At 39.4% G+C, this 18,007-nt stretch overlaps 4 protein-coding genes across 5 annotated transcripts; 2 read left to right on the top strand and 2 right to left on the bottom strand.

Moving 5' to 3' along the window:
• Nucleotides 1-158: 158 nt before the first annotated feature.
• LOC140789000 (cyclin-B2-2-like) lies at nucleotides 159-2,686 on the bottom strand. 2 transcript variants are annotated; one of them, XM_073138572.1, is made up of 10 exons: nucleotides 2,581-2,686; nucleotides 2,369-2,438; nucleotides 2,112-2,271; nucleotides 1,903-2,023; nucleotides 1,675-1,812; nucleotides 1,426-1,515; nucleotides 1,116-1,337; nucleotides 931-1,029; nucleotides 657-835; nucleotides 159-557 (listed from the first exon to the last, which is right to left on the bottom strand). In XM_073138572.1, exons 2-10 carry the CDS (start codon nucleotides 2,427-2,429, stop codon nucleotides 413-415), a joined length of 1,215 nt encoding a protein of 404 aa, XP_072994673.1. In that variant the 5' UTR covers nucleotides 2,430-2,438; nucleotides 2,581-2,686; the 3' UTR covers nucleotides 159-412. The 2 variants fall into 2 exon arrangements, with proteins under 2 accessions (XP_072994673.1, XP_072994672.1); XM_073138571.1 differs by having other exon boundaries at nucleotides 2,541-2,649.
• Nucleotides 2,687-3,547: 861 nt separating this feature from the next.
• On the top strand, nucleotides 3,548-6,654 carry LOC140789294 (U-box domain-containing protein 15). The gene is made up of 4 exons (XM_073138948.1): nucleotides 3,548-4,095; nucleotides 4,190-4,306; nucleotides 4,681-5,106; nucleotides 5,190-6,654. Exons 1-4 carry the CDS (start codon nucleotides 3,721-3,723, stop codon nucleotides 6,237-6,239), a joined length of 1,968 nt encoding a protein of 655 aa, XP_072995049.1. The 5' UTR covers nucleotides 3,548-3,720; the 3' UTR covers nucleotides 6,240-6,654.
• Nucleotides 6,655-11,948: 5,294 nt separating this feature from the next.
• On the top strand, nucleotides 11,949-15,672 carry LOC140788212 (catalase isozyme B-like). The gene is made up of 8 exons (XM_073137381.1): nucleotides 11,949-12,175; nucleotides 12,270-12,366; nucleotides 12,696-12,973; nucleotides 13,819-14,595; nucleotides 14,675-14,764; nucleotides 15,086-15,153; nucleotides 15,230-15,323; nucleotides 15,428-15,672. Exons 1-8 carry the CDS (start codon nucleotides 12,161-12,163, stop codon nucleotides 15,485-15,487), a joined length of 1,479 nt encoding a protein of 492 aa, XP_072993482.1. The 5' UTR covers nucleotides 11,949-12,160; the 3' UTR covers nucleotides 15,488-15,672.
• A 30-nt stretch (nucleotides 15,673-15,702) lies between these two features.
• LOC140788211 (pentatricopeptide repeat-containing protein At2g17210) lies at nucleotides 15,703-17,964 on the bottom strand. Its single transcript, XM_073137380.1, has one exon. It carries the CDS (start codon nucleotides 17,899-17,901, stop codon nucleotides 15,718-15,720), a length of 2,184 nt encoding a protein of 727 aa, XP_072993481.1. The 5' UTR covers nucleotides 17,902-17,964; the 3' UTR covers nucleotides 15,703-15,717.
• Nucleotides 17,965-18,007: the final 43 nt, after the last annotated feature.

The raw sequence follows: 18,007 nt of genomic DNA, 5'->3' as shown, positions 1-18,007 counted from the left end.
AGTGGGTATAGATAGTACTAAACAGTTCACACACATTGATAGCAAATGACAAAATTACTCCTATCGCAAATGTCAACTAGAGAATGGACAAATAATTTTATTTCAAATAGAGGACTTCTTAAAAGAAAAATTAAAATTTCTCAGAAGGGCAAAAATTCTAGAAGATTATTCCAGGAATCAACTTTCCTGGGAGAATGTGTGCTTCCATCCCATTGTTTATATGATAAATTCTGGTTACATATCACAAAGAATTAGATAAATTCTCTAGATAAAGGGTTACTTAGAACTTGTACAAGTCCACCTCTTTGTGGAGTTATAGTTTACACTTTGTCACTCACAGTAAAGTCCCTGAAATCAATTTTCTGAAAGATTGCATTGAATTAGTAGTAGTAGTCCTCTCAGTCAGCAATCACTAGATTCTTGAATCCAATAAAAAGAGAGCTGGCTCTGATTTTGCTGCACATCCATACTTAAATGTACTGTACTTCCTGTGAACTCCTGTGAGCTTTCCTTCTCCTGCCTTCTGGTGGAATTCTACCATCATCTTAGAGCATTCTCTGCAAAGGGGGTTAAAGAAAAATTTAGTGCTTATTGATTGATTGAAGTAGTGTTAATATCTCCAAAGAAAGTGATGATGATAAATTTCGAAAGCTTACAGTAGCTCATCCTCAGTGTATCTGGTGTGCATCTCACAAGTCCTACTCCAGTTCCTGAAACCTTCAAGAGTACATTGAGCTGTATATACTGCAGCCGCCGCTAGCAGAGAAGGGCGGAACTTGAGCATCTTGTATTCGACAAGGCAGAGCTCGACGACGAAGAACGACATGAGCTCTAACTGGCTCAAATCAAGGAGAATTTTTAAAAATTTTAGTCTAAAGAATCATCACCAAGGGAAGTACTACTTGTTTTAAGTTAATTAGCCAATAATACCTTCTTGTCAGACTGTGCTGCCTTGAGGAACCTTCTCATGAAAGCATAAGGAGTTAGTACAGACATGTTGAACTGCAAGGTGTTAAGAATCAACCTCTCCTGTTTTCAAGGAATTGATATTAAGCTTAAGAAACTTCTTATATTATACTTGCGTCACAACAATGCAATATCGAAAAATTCTTTACCATTTCGAGAAGTTCAGCCCTTGTGTAAGCGCGATCGGAGATGAGGATTAGATCGTCGACCACCGGAACGTTCACTTCCTCGTATTTGCATGCGAGAAGCATGGCGGTAACTCCGACTAACTGGAGTTTCTTTCTCACTACATTTTGTTTTGCTAAGAACCTGTCTATGATGTTCACAGTGAGGAACAAAGTCTCATCCATAAGATCAAATTTGTAATGCACCTGCAAGCAAAGAAAGCTTAATGAGCTAATAAGTATTTCTCTATAGCTGGAAATCAAATTCAGTAGCGATGGTGGCCAGAGTTCTCACCTCGATGAGCCAATCGATCAGGATTCCACGCATCTTTTCGTTAATGTCAAGCTGGTTTGACATGTAATTGGGACAGACACAACCCAAGTCCTACAAAATTGATGCATGATAAATTGATAAGACTTGGTAATTGGGAGCAAAAATTATCATCAGTGTAACACTTATCATCACCTTACAAGGTAATTAGCTGAAGTACTAAAATAAATTGATGGTAGTGGGTAATTCAATAAAAGATGCAACAAAATTCACCTCAGTCTGTCTATAAAAGTTATAGATTTCGTCGACATAATCAACTACAGCAAGGGGATTGTTCGAATCAAAGCTGTCAATATCTGGAACCATCTCCTCTAGATCTTCCATTTCAATCTCTTTTAGCTCAGAGTTCACCTAAAGGAGTTGTTTTTAATACAATTAATCTCTTCATTAGAGATACTAAATCAAAGAGTTAAATTTGTGAAGAGCCAGTTAGAAGCTAACCATTTCTTCCATCTCAGATATCATTGGTAAGTCCAAATCCTCAGCTGACTTGTATTCTTCCACATCTATAGCAATGGAAGTATCAAAAGTATTTGAGCTCGCCATCGATGCAGCATGCTTTCTATATAAAAGCATTCCATTATCGAGTTTAGAACACTAACAGAGAAGAGAGAGATTTTTTTTGGAAAAAAAGGAAGATGTTTTCTAACTTTGTTATAGGGCGATTTCCGAAGAATGCATCGCAGTTTTTGGAATCTTTCATAGAACTTGGATGAAGAGAAGAGCCCATAAGGTTTTTGATGTCTCTTAGTGCCCTTCGACTGGTGATCCCCATCTCCATGGAAGTTTTCACACCCTCCATTGGAACACCTTCTCGAGAATTTTGTAAAATGGGAAAGAAGTAATTAGGATTCCACTAAGGATTAGTTATCGGTGAAAGACTAAAAAGCAGAAGAAGAATAAATACCTTGGGATCTTGCTGATCTAACCATGCCTACAACATTCTTCTCATGAGATCTTCTGTCCATCTTCAACCTCTATATTTCCAAAATAAATAAATAAATAATACGAACAAAAACCCAACAATCAAATCAAAATCACGAATTTCGTGCAGTTGATGACAGATCCAAGAAAAGCACCCAATTTAACATAGACCCAGTTCGTAAAATCGATCAAAACCTTCAAAATTTCAGGATTCCAAGCTGACCTTGCCCCCAGACTCTCTCTCTCTCTCTCTCTCTCTCTCTAAGAAAGGGGGGGAGGTGACGGGAATAACGGATATATGTCCGAAGAGGGGGCTTCATTTAAATCCAACGGCTAGTGAATGGTAGCCGTTGGATGGAGGTGGAGGCATGATACGCGTGGGTTCTCAACGGCTATCTCGGCATGTGCTTTCAAATTCTATGCGAGTTTGGCTAAGGGGGTCCCACCACTGCTTCTAAGTGTTTTAAGTTGGCCAGCTCTTTTCCAATTCTTTGCTTGCATTAGTCGCCATCGATCTTCTTCTTCTCGTCTCCCCCCCCCCCCACTCAACCTGCTCTTCTTCTTGCGTGAGTTTATCTTGTTACTAGTAATGATTTTGGTGGATAAAGTGGGGAGTGGATACCACCAAAGGAAAGGAAAAGGGATTACTGAACTCACCCAACTATAATTCATAGATGTAGTTGATATAACCCAAAAAAAAAAAACAGAATTCAGAATAACTCAATAATTTAACAGAAAGATTAAAAAAAAAAATCAAATGGCGTTTGGACTAGAGTTTAATATATAAGAGAGGAGAGTGAAAAGGTCATTATGTATAAATCTATTGATGTTTTCTAAGACAAGATCATTGTTTTGAAATCTACTGCTAAATAAATATCTATGATTGTCTTATGAGTTCAGTGGTGTGTTTTAGACAGCAAACTCCTAATCCTGATCGTCCGCTGCTTCCGAGGCAGTTGTAATAAACATACTCCTTTTAACTGAATATGCGTTGCCAGATGGATAGATAACTTCTCTAGAGAAGTTAGGAGGACTGAAATGTAATTCTAGGCAAGGTGAGGATTTTAATGCAACTGCCTTTGTCCATTTATTACGATTTTTATGTCAAATAACTACCCAGAATAAGTTAGGAGGATGAAATTGTAATTCGAGAAGCATGGAGGGGGGTGCGTGTGCAAAATTTCACCTTGAATTCAGCAACCGAAACCGCGCGAAAACCATTCTCGACCTGTCCTTTTTCCCGCCTGCACCGAACCACCTCCTCCCCCCCCGGCTCCTCTTTCCCCTAGGGTTAGGTTTTCATTCCTCTCTCTCCCTCTCTCTGTGTCGTCTCACATGACACTATCCCTTCGCGATCCTTCTCTGAAGGCGAGCTTGATCGAGGAGACGATGACGGCGGCGGCGGTGGAGCGAATCGGCGGGGGCGAGGAGAAGGTAACGAGGGACCAAGACGAGGAGGAGCTGATCGACGAGCTATTGTATGTGATCGAGTCGGTGAGATCCTTCAACGGCTACAGGAGGACACAGAGGAAGGAATGCTTCAATCTCGTCCGTTGGATGAAGCTTCTCGTCCCTCTCCTCGAAGAGATCCAGGAGGTTGGGGCTCCGATCTCCGACGACGCGTACGCGCGGCTTCGATTGCTGGCAAAATCCTTCGCGGCCGCCAAGAGGCTGCTGAGGATTTGCTACGATGGGAGCAAGATCTATCTGGTTAGCGTTTTGTAAGTCGGATCGAAGTATAAACTTCTCTTCTATGATCTTTATTCTGTTAAAAGGTTGGATCTTTTCTATTGTTTTGCATCAGGCCTTGGAAAGCGAGGCGGTGACGGCGAGATTCCGTGCGATATATGATAAAGTGAATCAAGCGTTGGATGGGATGCCGTATGACGACCTCGGTGTTTCGGATGAAGTGAAGGAACAAGTAAGGCTTTTCTTTCGTTCTCTAATTTTTGTTAAGTTAATTTTGGTTTTTCTTACATGGTAATTAGAAGCATTTGGATTTCATGTTACTAATATATTAGGAAAAGGTTGTTGTCTAAAAGAAAGCAGAAAGCAGTGTCTGGATAATGGGAGAGAGTTTATTATGAGTTGTTTGATTAACTCCAATTTAGCTTCATATAAGTGCACTATGTAGATGAACATTATTTACATTCTCCTCAAACAATTTCATAGTTACTGCACTGTCCTTTCTATCATCCGGTTGTGAGATAGTTCATCTAAAGTTTAATTCGAACAATCCTAGTCTTTTATCGTTGTATATTTTGATATACTTATTCTGGGGGTTCCTTTTTCAAGGTTGAGCTAATGAATCTTCAAGTGAAGAGGTCTAAGAGGAGAACTGATAGCCAGGATTTGGAGCTTGCTATGGATCTGATGGTAATCCTCGAGAACAAGGAGGACCGAAATGCAGATGGCGCAATACTAGAGAGGCTGGGGAAAAAGTTGGAGCTACAAACTCTAGCAGATTTAAGGGCGGAAACAATGGCTATTAAAAAGCTTGCAAATGAAAGAAATGGCCAAAGTGCTGGAAGTACTCAAAAGATTATAGAGCTTATGGAAACATTTAAACTAGTTTGCGGTATTGAAGAAGATGATGCTTTTAGTGATGTTACCTTGCCTAAATATCTCGAGAAGTGCCCATCTTTGATGATTCCAAGTGAGTTCGTTTGCTCAATATCCCTGGAGATCATGTCAGATCCAGTTATTGTCGCCACAGGACAGGTGCTTTAAACAGCTTAATGATGCGAATTTCTTATTATGTGATTGTATTACTATCTGACAATGCATTTCATCATGCATCTCAGACATATGAAAGACGAAGCATACTAAAGTGGTTGGATGCTGGCCATCGAACCTGCCCCAAGACCAGACAAACATTAGCTCACCTCTCACTAGCACCAAATTATGCTTTAAAGAACTTAATTTTTCAGTGGTGTGAGAAGAATAAAGTTGAACTGCAGAAAGGAGACACAGATTCTGACTCCGAACCTGCAGATCACAAGGGAGAGATCTCATCATTGGTTAATGATCTGTCCTCTATTCATCTTGATGTGCAGCGAAGGGCTGTTAAGAAGATCCGCAAGCTTTCTAAAGAGAACCCTGAGAGTAGAATCTTGATAGCTGAGAATGGTGGAATTCCTGCTCTCATCAGCCTGCTTCACTACCCTGACTCCAAGATCCAAGAAAACACGGTCACTGCTTTATTGAACTTATCTATCGATGAGGGGAACAAGCAGCTCATAACTAAAGAAGGAGCAATTCCAGCTATAATTGATATTCTGAAAACTGGAACTGTGGAGGCGAAAGAGAATTCTGCTGCAGCCTTATTCAGTTTGTCTATGCTTGATGAAAACAAGACAGCGATTGGAAATTTGAACGGTATCCCTCCATTGGTACATCTCCTGCAAAATGGCACTATTAGAGGCAAAAAGGATGCTGCCACTGCTCTCTTCAATTTGGTTTTAGATCACAGAAACAGAGCTAAAGCTATTGATGCAGATATCGTAGCAACTCTTCTTCAAGTACTGGATGACAAGAACCTGGGTATGGTCGACGAAGCGCTCTCAATTATTCTCCTCTTGGCATCACATCCTGATGGGTGCAATGCAATAGGGAAGTTGTCACTCATTGAAACCCTCGTAGGGCTTGTAAAGGAAGGAACACCTAAGAATAAAGAATGCGCACTTGCTGTTCTTCTTGAATTGAGTTCAAATAGTTCGTCCATTGTATTGGCTGCCCTTAGGTTTGGAATATCTGATCATCTATCTGAGGTAGCAGCAAGTGGAACAAATAGAGCTCAAAGGAAGGCAAATTCTCTAATGCAGCTTATACACAGTTGTGAACAAATTCCATGAGGGTCAGGACTTTCAAGTAATATAGCATTATGTCACTTGTGAATCAGCTAAATGTAATACTTGATCTTCTACTATCTTAATTCTTCGCTGTGGGAAGAAGCAATTATTGGTGCGGCCATGGATTCACTCAATATTAACAGATTGATGACCTTCGGATCATTCTCAAGTGAAGCAATGAATCTGGAGACTGCTGAGAGTAACACGAAAAGTATCAATTTCCCTGGAACGCAGCTGAAATTTACAATTTCTCAAGTCTACTGCCTCAGCTCTGCACACCTCCCTGTTCTGTATTTATTATTCGTAATCAATAAATTGTTGTATGTTTTAAGTAAAAGCTATATCTCATCTATAAACACCATGATTGTAACCTCATGTAGCATCGTCTCTTGTTAAAAAAAAAAAAGGCTTTTTACTATGATAATGGGGATGATCTATTTTGAAATGTGAAACCAAATGTCTGGCTTAAATAAATATAAGAAAAAATTATAGTTCACCCTCCTATAATGGTTTACGTACGCCAATATTTTCTACTATAAATAAGTTTCTAAATGACTAAACTACCCCTATTATTTCCAACTTGGGTTATATGACTGACTAACAGCTGCTGCAGCTGGGTGTGAATCACTAGGATAAGATGAAATTAAAGAAAGAAGCTTCCCACCATTATAGTTCTACAGTGTAGTCAGCTAATATTTGCTGTTCTTTCCTTTTATTTATCCAATTCCTCGACACTTTTAATTAATGTTGGACTTCCCATACTTTCTAATTTGGTCGAAGTCAACCCAAGCTAATTAGCTCAGCAAATATTCTCGTTCCCTCCTTTTTGAGTGTCCCCAGTAGATCTATTCAAAAGTCTTTCCCAAATTAGCCCAAACCGCGTTTCCCTTTCTTCCCGTCGGGAAACGTTTCCCCTGCGTCCACCACCATGCGCTCCCAATAACCGTTACGTGCCGTCGTGGGGGTATCCAGCAAACACAACTGCTGACCAAAAATAAATAGAGAGAAAAAAAAAAGAAAATATTTATTTTTAGAAGTAAAATACGCTGGGAGTACTCACGGTGTACCCCTGAGATGTTATCGATAATTTACAACTTATATGTGCTGACAAAAATGCCCCTGTATGTATTCTTCTGATGGGATGGCATATTTGTCATTTTAGTTATAGTTACTTTGTTAAAGTATTAGTTAAGGTCATTTTGGGTACTCACACCGTTCCGTTCCTCGTTAGTACCTCTCCATTGAATACTACAAATAAAACCCCACAAAAAAAAAAATAATAATAATAATAATAAGAGCACGTAACGAATCGACGTAGCGGTTCACTCCACTTCCCTTCCAAATACTCCAAAACCCTAAAACTTCCTCTCTCTCTCTCTTGCTCTATCTATCTCTCTCTCTCATCACACACATACTTATGAGCATCCCTCTCCCCCATGTCATCCACCACCAGCACCTCGGCGGCTTATCCTCCGGCGCCGGCGGCGACGACGACGATCCTTTCAGAAACCGCCCCCTCAAGTCCACCCACGAACTCGACCCCACTCCGGCCATCTCCGCCGACCTCGACGGTGGCAGAGACCAAGACCAGGAGCCTGACCCTACCTCCTCCTCCACTGTTCCATCCCAGCCCAGCGAGAAGCGCCGCCGGAGAGTGCCCGACGGCCCGCTGCGCTGCGCGGTGTGCCAGCGGTCGTTCAAGTCGGCGAAGGCCCTGCATGGGCACATGCGGTGCCACCCGGAGAGGAACTGGCGCGGCGTGGTGCCGCCTAGGAAGGAGTCGGGGAGCGAGAAGGAGGCGGCGGCGTCGCTGGTGATGCTGTCGGAGAGCGAGGTGAAGGCGAAGGCGAAGGCGGAGACGGAGGAGGAGGGGAGAGGAGGGGAGTTGTTCAAGTGCGAGTTGTGCAAAACGGGGTTTAAGACGAGGCAAGCTTTAGGAGGGCATAGGGCGAGTCATAAGAGCAAGAAGGGGTGTTATATGAAAGGAAAGGAGAAGGAGGGGGTAAAAGATAAAAATGTCGCGGCGCCTTCGACGACGGCGAAGAGGAGAAGGTTTGAGGTCGACTTGAACCTCCCGCCGCCGCCGGATGAGGAGGAGGAGGAGAAGGAGAAGGATAAGGAGAAGGAGAAGAATAGATCTCAAAGTTAGTGTTATGCTTTTTATCATTTACCTTGTGATTGATATTGTATCACCTTTTCTTTATTATTATTTTTTTTGGAGTGATATTGTAAAATGAAGTGATTTTAAGAGGAAATTTTAAGGTATGGTTTCCAATATTTTGTGTCATAGTTTATATTAGGAAAGCATCAAATTTTTTTTTGGGGGGGGGGGGAGGGGGGGTGGGGGAGGCTGTTCTTGAACCCTAAAATGATATTTTGGTTTTACCAACATTTTGATTGTTTTTTCTTTGCTTGGTTGTTGTCAAATAATGGACATGATGTTTCTTTTTATTTCTTGATCTGTAGGGAAGATGTATGTAGTATTACCTTAATATTGTTTCTGATCTCGACCGATGCACGTTAATGTTGTTTCCAATCTCGACTAATGCTCATTCGTTATTACAATGCACCCGACGCGCCTCATTTATTTATTTATTTATTTTAATTATTTCCTTAAAATTTTTTGTCTAAATGGAAAAAGTAATAGCTTAAAATTTTCAATAAAAATACTCGTTATATCAATTAATAAATGGAAAGAATCAGGAAAAGTTTGCTGTAAAACCTTCAGATTAGTCATCAATTTTTAGGTCTCCTTTGGCTTCTTGTCCTGGTCATGATCTATTGCCATGAGTTACTCAATATATTGCTTAATCTTACATGCACAAAGAGTGCAATCAATCCTTCATATTTGTAGCCAGATTACACCTACTTATAACATCCCTATCTTTTCCTCATATTTATGCGTCTGTAATAAGAATAAACTTATTCTAATATAAGCCTCTTTATACTATTCGGCGCATAAACAAACACTTAGACTTATAGTAGTATAGTAATATTTACATTTTTTTCTCATCTCCTCTTCCATCTAACATTTTTATATTTATTAATTACTATTATAAAAGAAACATCACTTTTATCCACTATCATTTCAATCAACTTATTTTTTTTTTCCTCTTCTCTTTTCTTCTCATTTATTCATTATAAAAGATAATTTAGTTATTTATTAAAATATTATTTTAAAGTTCCCATGATTGTGGATTGGTGTCAATATCAGTAACGAAATAGGATAGTGATGGCAATGAAATTTATATCATATCAAAGATAATTATTACGCATTTTATTAATATATTACTAAATATTAAAATAACTTATATCAATATAAACTCTTTTAAACATACTAGTAAAAGAAATCAAAATAACTATACTAATATCAACCTTATTCTACATGTGAACGAGGTCATACTGTATAGCAATATGAATATTATACATGCGATGCAAATAATAATATAAAAAAACTCTCGATAGCTAGGAAAGTACATTACAAATTTGTGGAATTAGTCAATTAATAGCTAAATGTTTCATACACTTGTGATGTTCTTAATTAGTTAATTAGGAAAGTGCAGTTGTGACTGATTAATTTGGACTAGTGGTGGAATTAAGACATCCCTCCTCTCCATGGAGGCCTTCCAAATTAACCTTTCATTGTCTATCAGACGGAGTGGCATGAGTTATTTAGATTTACATTAGCTGATCAGATTATAAGCAAATTTAGTTAGGTTATAAACAATTTTATTCAAATTATAAATAAGTTATTCAAGTTATAGTTAAGTTAGCCGATAATAAATATGTTATCTGATTCCAAACAAATAATTATAGACAAAGTTGAATTTAAATAGATTAAATGATAATAAACATAAACACGATGAGTTTAATAATTAGCTTAGATCTCTCAATCCGATTATAGTAAATTTTAAATCCATTTAAAGTCTTTGAGCTCATATTAAGTCAAAAATTGCCACACTAATGTGAGATGAATGGTCTATCTAAGTGATCAAGTCCGTTAAAGTTCTTTGTGTATATTATGAACATCAAGTTGGTAAACAAAGCTTGGTTTTAGGAGCTTGTATCTCTTCTTCTCTGTTTCTTTGTTTTTACTTTGGGTACTAACATTATCTTCCCTTTTTTTGATACCAGTGCTTTCTCAGTTGAGTTGGGGTATATTTGCCTAAGTGCTAGGGTTTGTAAATGTGTAGACTATATTTTCCATTTCTAAACTTATGCATATCAAACTTATGATATTTGAATTTTAATAAAATATTAGCCTAGGGACAATTTCCTTATAAAATAATGTTGGTAACACAAGCAATCAAATTTTCCAAATGCCTAAATTATGTTGTTTCACATAGTTCTCTCTCTAACAAGAGTCACTTTTCTATATAATATACTCTAGAAGTAAAGCTGCATATTAGAAGAAACATTATGGATAAAGTAAATTAGAGCAAGTACCTCTTACCTCTAAAGAGTTCGTCGAGTCGACTCCAATTCTAAATAATTATTATAAAAAATTTATTTTGTAGTTTAATAGTTCGACTTAGAGTGAATGACTCAACGATATTTGATTCAGAGCACGTAGCTCAAAGTGACATTTAGTTCAGAGTAATAGCTTGTCAATATACATTGCTTGGAACTTAGACTAAACGGTTTATTATGTTAGCTAAAATTTGATAAAATCTAAGTACCTCTGTATTGTATTTATGTAATGACCATATAAGTCTCGTTAAAGCCAAAAATTTTTTTTCAAAATAAAAGATAAAAGTAATATAATTCTCTTATTTTGATAGAACTAATTATGTAATGAATAAAATTCCCTTCAATTTTGAAGTAGCTATGTTTTTTTTTTTTTTGGATCATTCATGAGCCCGAAGGCTAGATATGGACTGAACAAAGGGCCAACCCTCCCTAGATACAAAGGCACTTTAGGCCCCACTGAGCTTTTAGCTGTCTAGTCTAGGTTTCAAGCCATATGCGTCGCCGAACAATTGCTTCGAATTAAACGCCGCCGAGACCTAATCCAAGCCGTTGCGTTGCCAACTGTTCTTCCAAGCCTAACCGCACTGCCGAGCCATCAACCAAATCGAACTAAGCCACCAAACTACCAACCACCAAACAATTTCTCCACAATATTGTTTGGGGTTGGAGTTGAACTCATGACCTCCTTGGTCATGAGCAAGATACCTACCAACTCTACTAGAATTGATTGATTTTGAAGTAGCTATGTAGCAAGATACCTACCAACTCTACTAGAGTTTTGAAGTAGCTATGTAGCATGCCAAACTTCTCAAATTAATGACCGTGATCTAATGTTTGTCCCTACATATACCATCTATTCAAGGTCTCAATCTCAAATGCCAAGAAGATTAATCCCCACAATATTTTATTTTAATTTTTGTTCCACCAAATCACTAGGAAAAGGACATAACCCTCCTACCTCGTATTCTAAAAAAGCTCAAAATAAATAAATAAATAAAAAGATAAGCTGATAAGGTGGCATTCATGCATGCAAACAAACTGCCCATATGAATCCGTGGGCTCTGGTGTCCTGTTAGGCTATTTATTTTTCATCTTATTATTATTATTATTATTATTATTATTAGGTTTTAATTAAGCTAGATAAGATGCAATTTTCCATCTATAATATTCTATAATCCGATTATAGCTCGTTGACCAAAAGTTCTAAAGGATAATTACATCTAGACTCGTGATCTATTATTCCTCTTGACCAGGAAAAATGTCTTAAAATTTCTCTTTCTACTTATCGGTTAGAATTAGACTTTTTTTTAAAACGATTTTATACTTATTTTGGTGGGGCACAAACCGCCATTAAAGGACGACCTCCAAGCTTTCCCACTCTATTCCCTATAAATAAGGGTTAGATTAGGAGGAGTTCTTGTTCTTATCCGATTCGGTAGAGAGAGAGAGAAGCAATGGATCCATACAAGGTATCTTCCATCGTTTTAGAACATAAAGTTTTGATTTTTATTTTTTTTCTAATCATTCTAGTGGGATCGCTATGTGTGTTTGTTTTAATGGCAGCATCGCCCATCGAGCGCTCACAACTCCAACTTCTGGACCACCAACTCCGGTGCGCCTGTTTGGAATAACAATTCCTCTCTCACCGTCGGTTATCGAGGTAAGTGATGGATCAGCGATCGATTTATGAACTCTTTGTTGGCTCCTTGATGGTTTTTTTTGTTGTTGTTGTTATTATTTAAGTTGCCATCTTTATGGATCATCGGTAGTGGGTGTCGAATTAGGGTTTTAGTGTTTGAAAGTATTTGCTAATTTTAGTATCCTGAAAATTTTATACTTGCAAAGCCTTTACAGAGTTCATAGATTTATGAACTCTTTTGTTGGTTTGCTGCTCATGATATAGGAATGTAGAGTGAGACTCTAATCGTATGCAGTTGATATAATCTACGAATGTACTTGTTGGAATTGTCTTTATTTTTTTTAATGTAGGGCCTATTCTCCTTGAGGATTATCATGTAATTGAGAAGCTTGCCCAGTTTGATAGGGAGCGCATCCCGGAGAGAGTTGTTCATGCCAGGGGAGCTAGTGCCAAGGGCTTCTTTGAGGTGACTCATGATGTTTCTCATCTGACTTGTGCTGATTTCCTTCGGGCGCCGGGAGTCCAGACGCCGGTGATTGTTCGCTTTTCGACTGTTATTCATGAGCGTGGGAGCCCGGAAACCTTGAGAGATCCGCGTGGTTTTGCCGTCAAGTTCTATACTAGGGAGGTAAATGTTGTCCATCTCTGTGCATGTTGCCCAAAATCTGGATTCGCTATTTGTTTATGAGTTGGTCCAAGGAGAATTTTCTTGATTCAGTTTTTTCTTTTCCTTCTTGATTTGATATCTGATTAAACATATATTTGAGAAGATTTAAGCTATGAATCGTGTTATAAGCATGTTTGGTTTCTCTGACCAAGTTTATGTTGTCAGCACTTAGCGCCTGGCAACCTCTCTTGCATTTTATTCTGTTGCTATCGACGTACATTGACCGAATTTCATGTAGCAGTAGAACAATTTGAAAAGTCTGCAGTTTGTAGATCTATGGAGTCGATGCTATTCATTATGTTGTTCTCTTCTCTGGTTAATCTGTGGCAGCTTTATGATAGTTTTTATATGTGAAAGAGAAATTTTGGTAGATGGGTACCCCGGTCCTGTTCTTCTATTCATGGCAAATAGCTCATCAGTCCTCTGTTGACAGAATTATATTTGCATCGTGTTTCTTAGAATTTGATAGAAGGGATGATGTCTTTTATTTCTCCCAGTCACAAGTTGTATACTTGGGCTGGCTATCATGATCTAAGCTATTGCAATTTTAACACTTCTTGACTCCATATACATATATATATATATATGTATGCATGTATATATAGACCTTGTAACCATATTTCTGTCAACTGAGATATTTCATAGAATTCCATCTTGATGCTTACTGTTTCTTACTGTTTTGGCTATCTGCTTCCAGAAAAGCTTTTCAAGAGAGTATATTTTCTGTAGAATAATACAAAAGAAGAATTGTATACAGCAAATGCTAAATTTCAGACTCATAACTGTAGTTTTTAATTTCTTCTCAGGGTAATTTTGATCTTGTTGGAAACAACTTTCCGGTGTTTTTCGTGCGTGATGGAATTAAATTTCCTGATATGGTCCATGCTCTGAAACCCAACCCAAAGTCCCACATCCAAGAGAACTGGAGAATTGTTGATTTCTTCTCACACCAGCCAGAGAGTTTGCACATGTTTACCTTTCTCTTTGATGATGTTGGCATTCCTGCTAACTATAGGCACATGGATGGATTTGGTGTGAACACCTACACACTGATCAATAAGGATGGAAAAGCTCAATATGTCAAGTTTCACTGGAAACCAACTTGTGGTGTGAAGTGCTTGTTGGAGGATGAAGCTGTGACTGTTGGAGGCACCAACCACAGCCATGCCACCAAGGACTTGTATGATTCTATTGCAGCTGGAAGTTTTCCAGAATGGAAGCTTTTCATTCAGACTATAGATCCTGACCATGAAGATAGATTTGATTTTGACCCACTTGATGTTACCAAGATATGGCCAGAAGACATCATCCCTCTCCAGCCCGTTGGACGCATGGTCTTGAACAAGAACATCGATAACTTCTTTACAGAAAATGAACAACTTGCTTTCTGCCCAGCAATTGTAGTACCTGGGATCCACTACTCAGATGATAAACTACTCCAGACAAGAGTTTTCTCCTATGCTGATACTCAGAGGCATCGCCTGGGGCCAAATTATTTGATGCTTCCAGTGAATGCACCGAAATGTGCTCATCACAATAACCACCATGATGGCTTTATGAATTTCATGCACAGAGACGAGGAGGTAGTGAGCTCTTCCAATTTTACCTTTGTCGTCTGATGTGGGAGGAGGGAGTAAGTTCCCTATCATTTTGGTTTTCCAGGTTAACTATTTCCCTTCAAGGTTTGATCCTGTTCAACATGCTGAGAGGTTCCCAATTCCATCCCGCGTTCTTACTGGGAGGCGTGAGAAAGTAAGTTTGCTATGTATGTTTGGTGTACTTCTTGATCAATTTGGTGATATCAATCCCTACTATGTATTTCATGAAGCTGACAGTCAATACATTTTATCAGTGTTGGCGCCAGCCTTGGGGACCAAAAGTTACATTGTTTTTTTGCTTCATAATTACATAACATTTCCAGCTTCATTCTAGGAATTCCATGTATTAGTATAGCTCACTAAAGGGAAGGATGATATCTGTTATACTCCTCCTTGAATTGTCAAAAGTCAATCATAAGTTTTATTTAGTACTCTGTTAGAAGTTTATGAGATCTGATGCTTCTTTGATAAACAGTGTATAATTGATAAGGAGAACAATTTCAAGCAGCCTGGAGAGAGATACCGGTCCTTTGATCAGGCCAGGTTTGTTCCTTGTCATTTATGGGTTTTGACGCACAAACAACCAACTCGCTGATTTGCAATACTCATAAAATTTTAGGCAAGAGCGCTTTGTCCAGCGGTGGGTTGAAGCACTCTCTGATCCAAGAGTGACGGATGAACTCCGCGAAATCTGGATCTCATACTGGTCCCAGGTAAATTTCTGAATCATCCCTACCTCTGTTAACTGGCCTGGCAAAGTTTCTCACATTTGCACTAATGGTGATGTTTTATTGATTAATGCTCACCATGGATCCAGTGTGACACATCTCTGGGTGAGAAGCTAGCAAATCGGCTCAGCATGAAACCAAGCATGTAAAAAGAGCTGCAAATCTGGAATAAATGGCCATAGCCATAGTAATATCTAATGAAACAAGGAGGATGGGTTATCTCGTATGAATGATGTAAGGGATAACTTGTTATATAAAGGATGTGTTGTAAGCTCATACAAACTCTTCGTATGTTCTGAAACTGTGATAATGCAAATAAATATGTGATTGATGACGTTGTGCTATGGTGTTGATACAGATAATATATCAAGAATTCAAATCACCATTCTATGCCCAAGTTGTTGGGCAAATCGTTTTTGCAAATCCACTTCATATAACAATGAAGAAGCTCTACCATGGAATAGATCTCCCTGCTCTCAGGATGAGATCCATCCCAGGAAACAAACTTATGACACCTCTGCCCTACGTGCACCAAGCTGTAGCCGCTCATGATCTTGACTCCTTTCTCCTTCATTAGCAATCTCATATTTGCCGAATCTTCTACCAATCCACCTTTTGCATACAAGCTCAAAGCCAGCAAATAGCCGGCGGAGTTTGAGGGCTCCAGCTCGAGGACACGGGACGCAGCCCCTTGACCAAGTTCATAGTTGCCATGGCTTCTGCAAGCACTCAGCAAAGCACCCCAGGCAGCAGGGACTGACTTAACTTGTTCAGGCATTCTTTGTATGATCTCTGTGGCACCTTCAAGGTCTCCGGCTCTAGCCAACATGTCGATGATGCACGAGTAATGCTCTAACTGGGGACGGAGCGGTTGGCTCTGCGTCATCCTCTCGAAACAGGAGAGACCCTCCTTCACTAAACCTCCATGGCTGCAGGCAGATAATACTGCAAGCATCGTGACTCCGTTAGGCTCCACATTTTCTGATACCATCACATCGAGCAGAGCAAGAGCTTCTAAGGCGTGGCCATTCATCCCCAGTGCCCCTATCATCACATTCCATGTTAACACATTTCTTTCAGGCATCATCTCAAACACTTGCCTTGAAGAATCCAGGTCTCCACACTTTGCATACATGTCCAGTAATGCAGTAGCAACAGCTAAGTCATAAGCAAAACAGTTCCTGACGGCCACACCATGAGCACACTTCGATAGCTTCAGCTCCACGGAACTAGTACAAGCTTCAATGAGGCTCAGCATGGTGACAGAATTGGGTCTGCCAAATTCCTGCTGCATCTCAATGAAGAAGGCAATTGCTTCACAAGGCTTACCACAGTGTGCACAGCCTGTGACCATCGTGCTCCATGTGATCACATTCTTCTCATCCATTCGCTCGAAAAGTTTCGATGCCAAAAATACAAGATCGCACTTCGCATAAGCATCCAATAAGGAATTCAATAGCAGTATATTAGAGAGATATAATTTACGAATGACCATGGCATGAATACACTTGCACCACATTGCCTGCCCAAGCTTCTTGCACAACTGTAACATAGTAACAAGAGTCACCTCGTCACTTTCAACTCCAACCTTCTTCATTGAATCAAACAACTCTAAAGCTTCTAAATATTTCTCACTATGAACCAATCCTGATAAGATACTATTCCATGACACTATGTTTCTCTCAGTCATCATATTGAATGCAATGTAGGCAGAATCCACATCAAGGCATTTCGAGTACATATCAACAATTGAATTCCCCACAAAAATGTCAGCCTCGAAACCTCTACGAATCAAAAGCCCATGAATCAATCTTCCCTGGTTGATATCCCCAACAATGCTGCAAGCTTGAAGAACACTAACCACTGAAAGTGCGTCCATCTCAACCGCACCTTTGCTGAACATCTCCCTAAACAGCTGCAACGCAACCAGAGCTCGCTCACTCTGTGCATAAGCACCAATCAGAGCACTCCAAGACACAACATCTCTGTCAGGCATTTCGTCAAACATATTCTGTGCAGATTTCAAGTCTTGAAATTTCCCATACATACTCAACAAAGAGTTCTGAATTGAGCCATCTGTAAAATATCCATTTTTAACAACAAGCCCGTGTAGTCCAAGACCTTGCTCAGCAGCATCCAGTTTCCAACAAGCTTGTATTCCAAGTACCAAAGTTGACACATTAGGTCTAAAGTCGTGAACTTTAGCTTGCCTGTATAATTCCAATCCAACGCCATAATCTCCCCGACTGAAGAAGCTGTGGATCAGGGCATTCCATGTGATGGAATCTTTGTTCACGGAGACATCGAAGAGCGTGACTGCCGATTCCATCACGTCGCATTTGATGTAGAAGCTCATGATGGAGTTGGTGGTGGACGTGAAAGAGTCGAATCCGAGCTTTACGGCATCGGCATGGAGTTGGGCTCCATGCTCCATGGATTGGGAGAGAGCACATGATTTGAAGATGGATGGGAAGAGCTCGGAGGCGAAGTGTATAGTTGATCTCTTCACTTCACGGTAATGGAGAAGAGCGTCATGGGAGGAGAGTAGTGTCCGAGCACGCATCCAAAGAGAAGAGCAGCGTAAAAATTGAACCTTTTTAACGTTAAAATTCAGTTGTTATGATGATATGCGCTCGGATGATTTGGATTTGGGATTTTTATTTCATTTC

This window comes from Typha latifolia, chromosome 5 (assembly GCF_019914945.1).
Source record: "Typha latifolia isolate L0001 chromosome 5, TyphaL0001v2, whole genome shotgun sequence".
Classification (NCBI taxonomy): domain Eukaryota; kingdom Viridiplantae; phylum Streptophyta; class Magnoliopsida; order Poales; family Typhaceae; genus Typha; species Typha latifolia.
The sequence above is the reverse complement of the archived record's forward strand: the minus strand, read 5'-3'. Positions and strand labels throughout refer to the sequence as shown.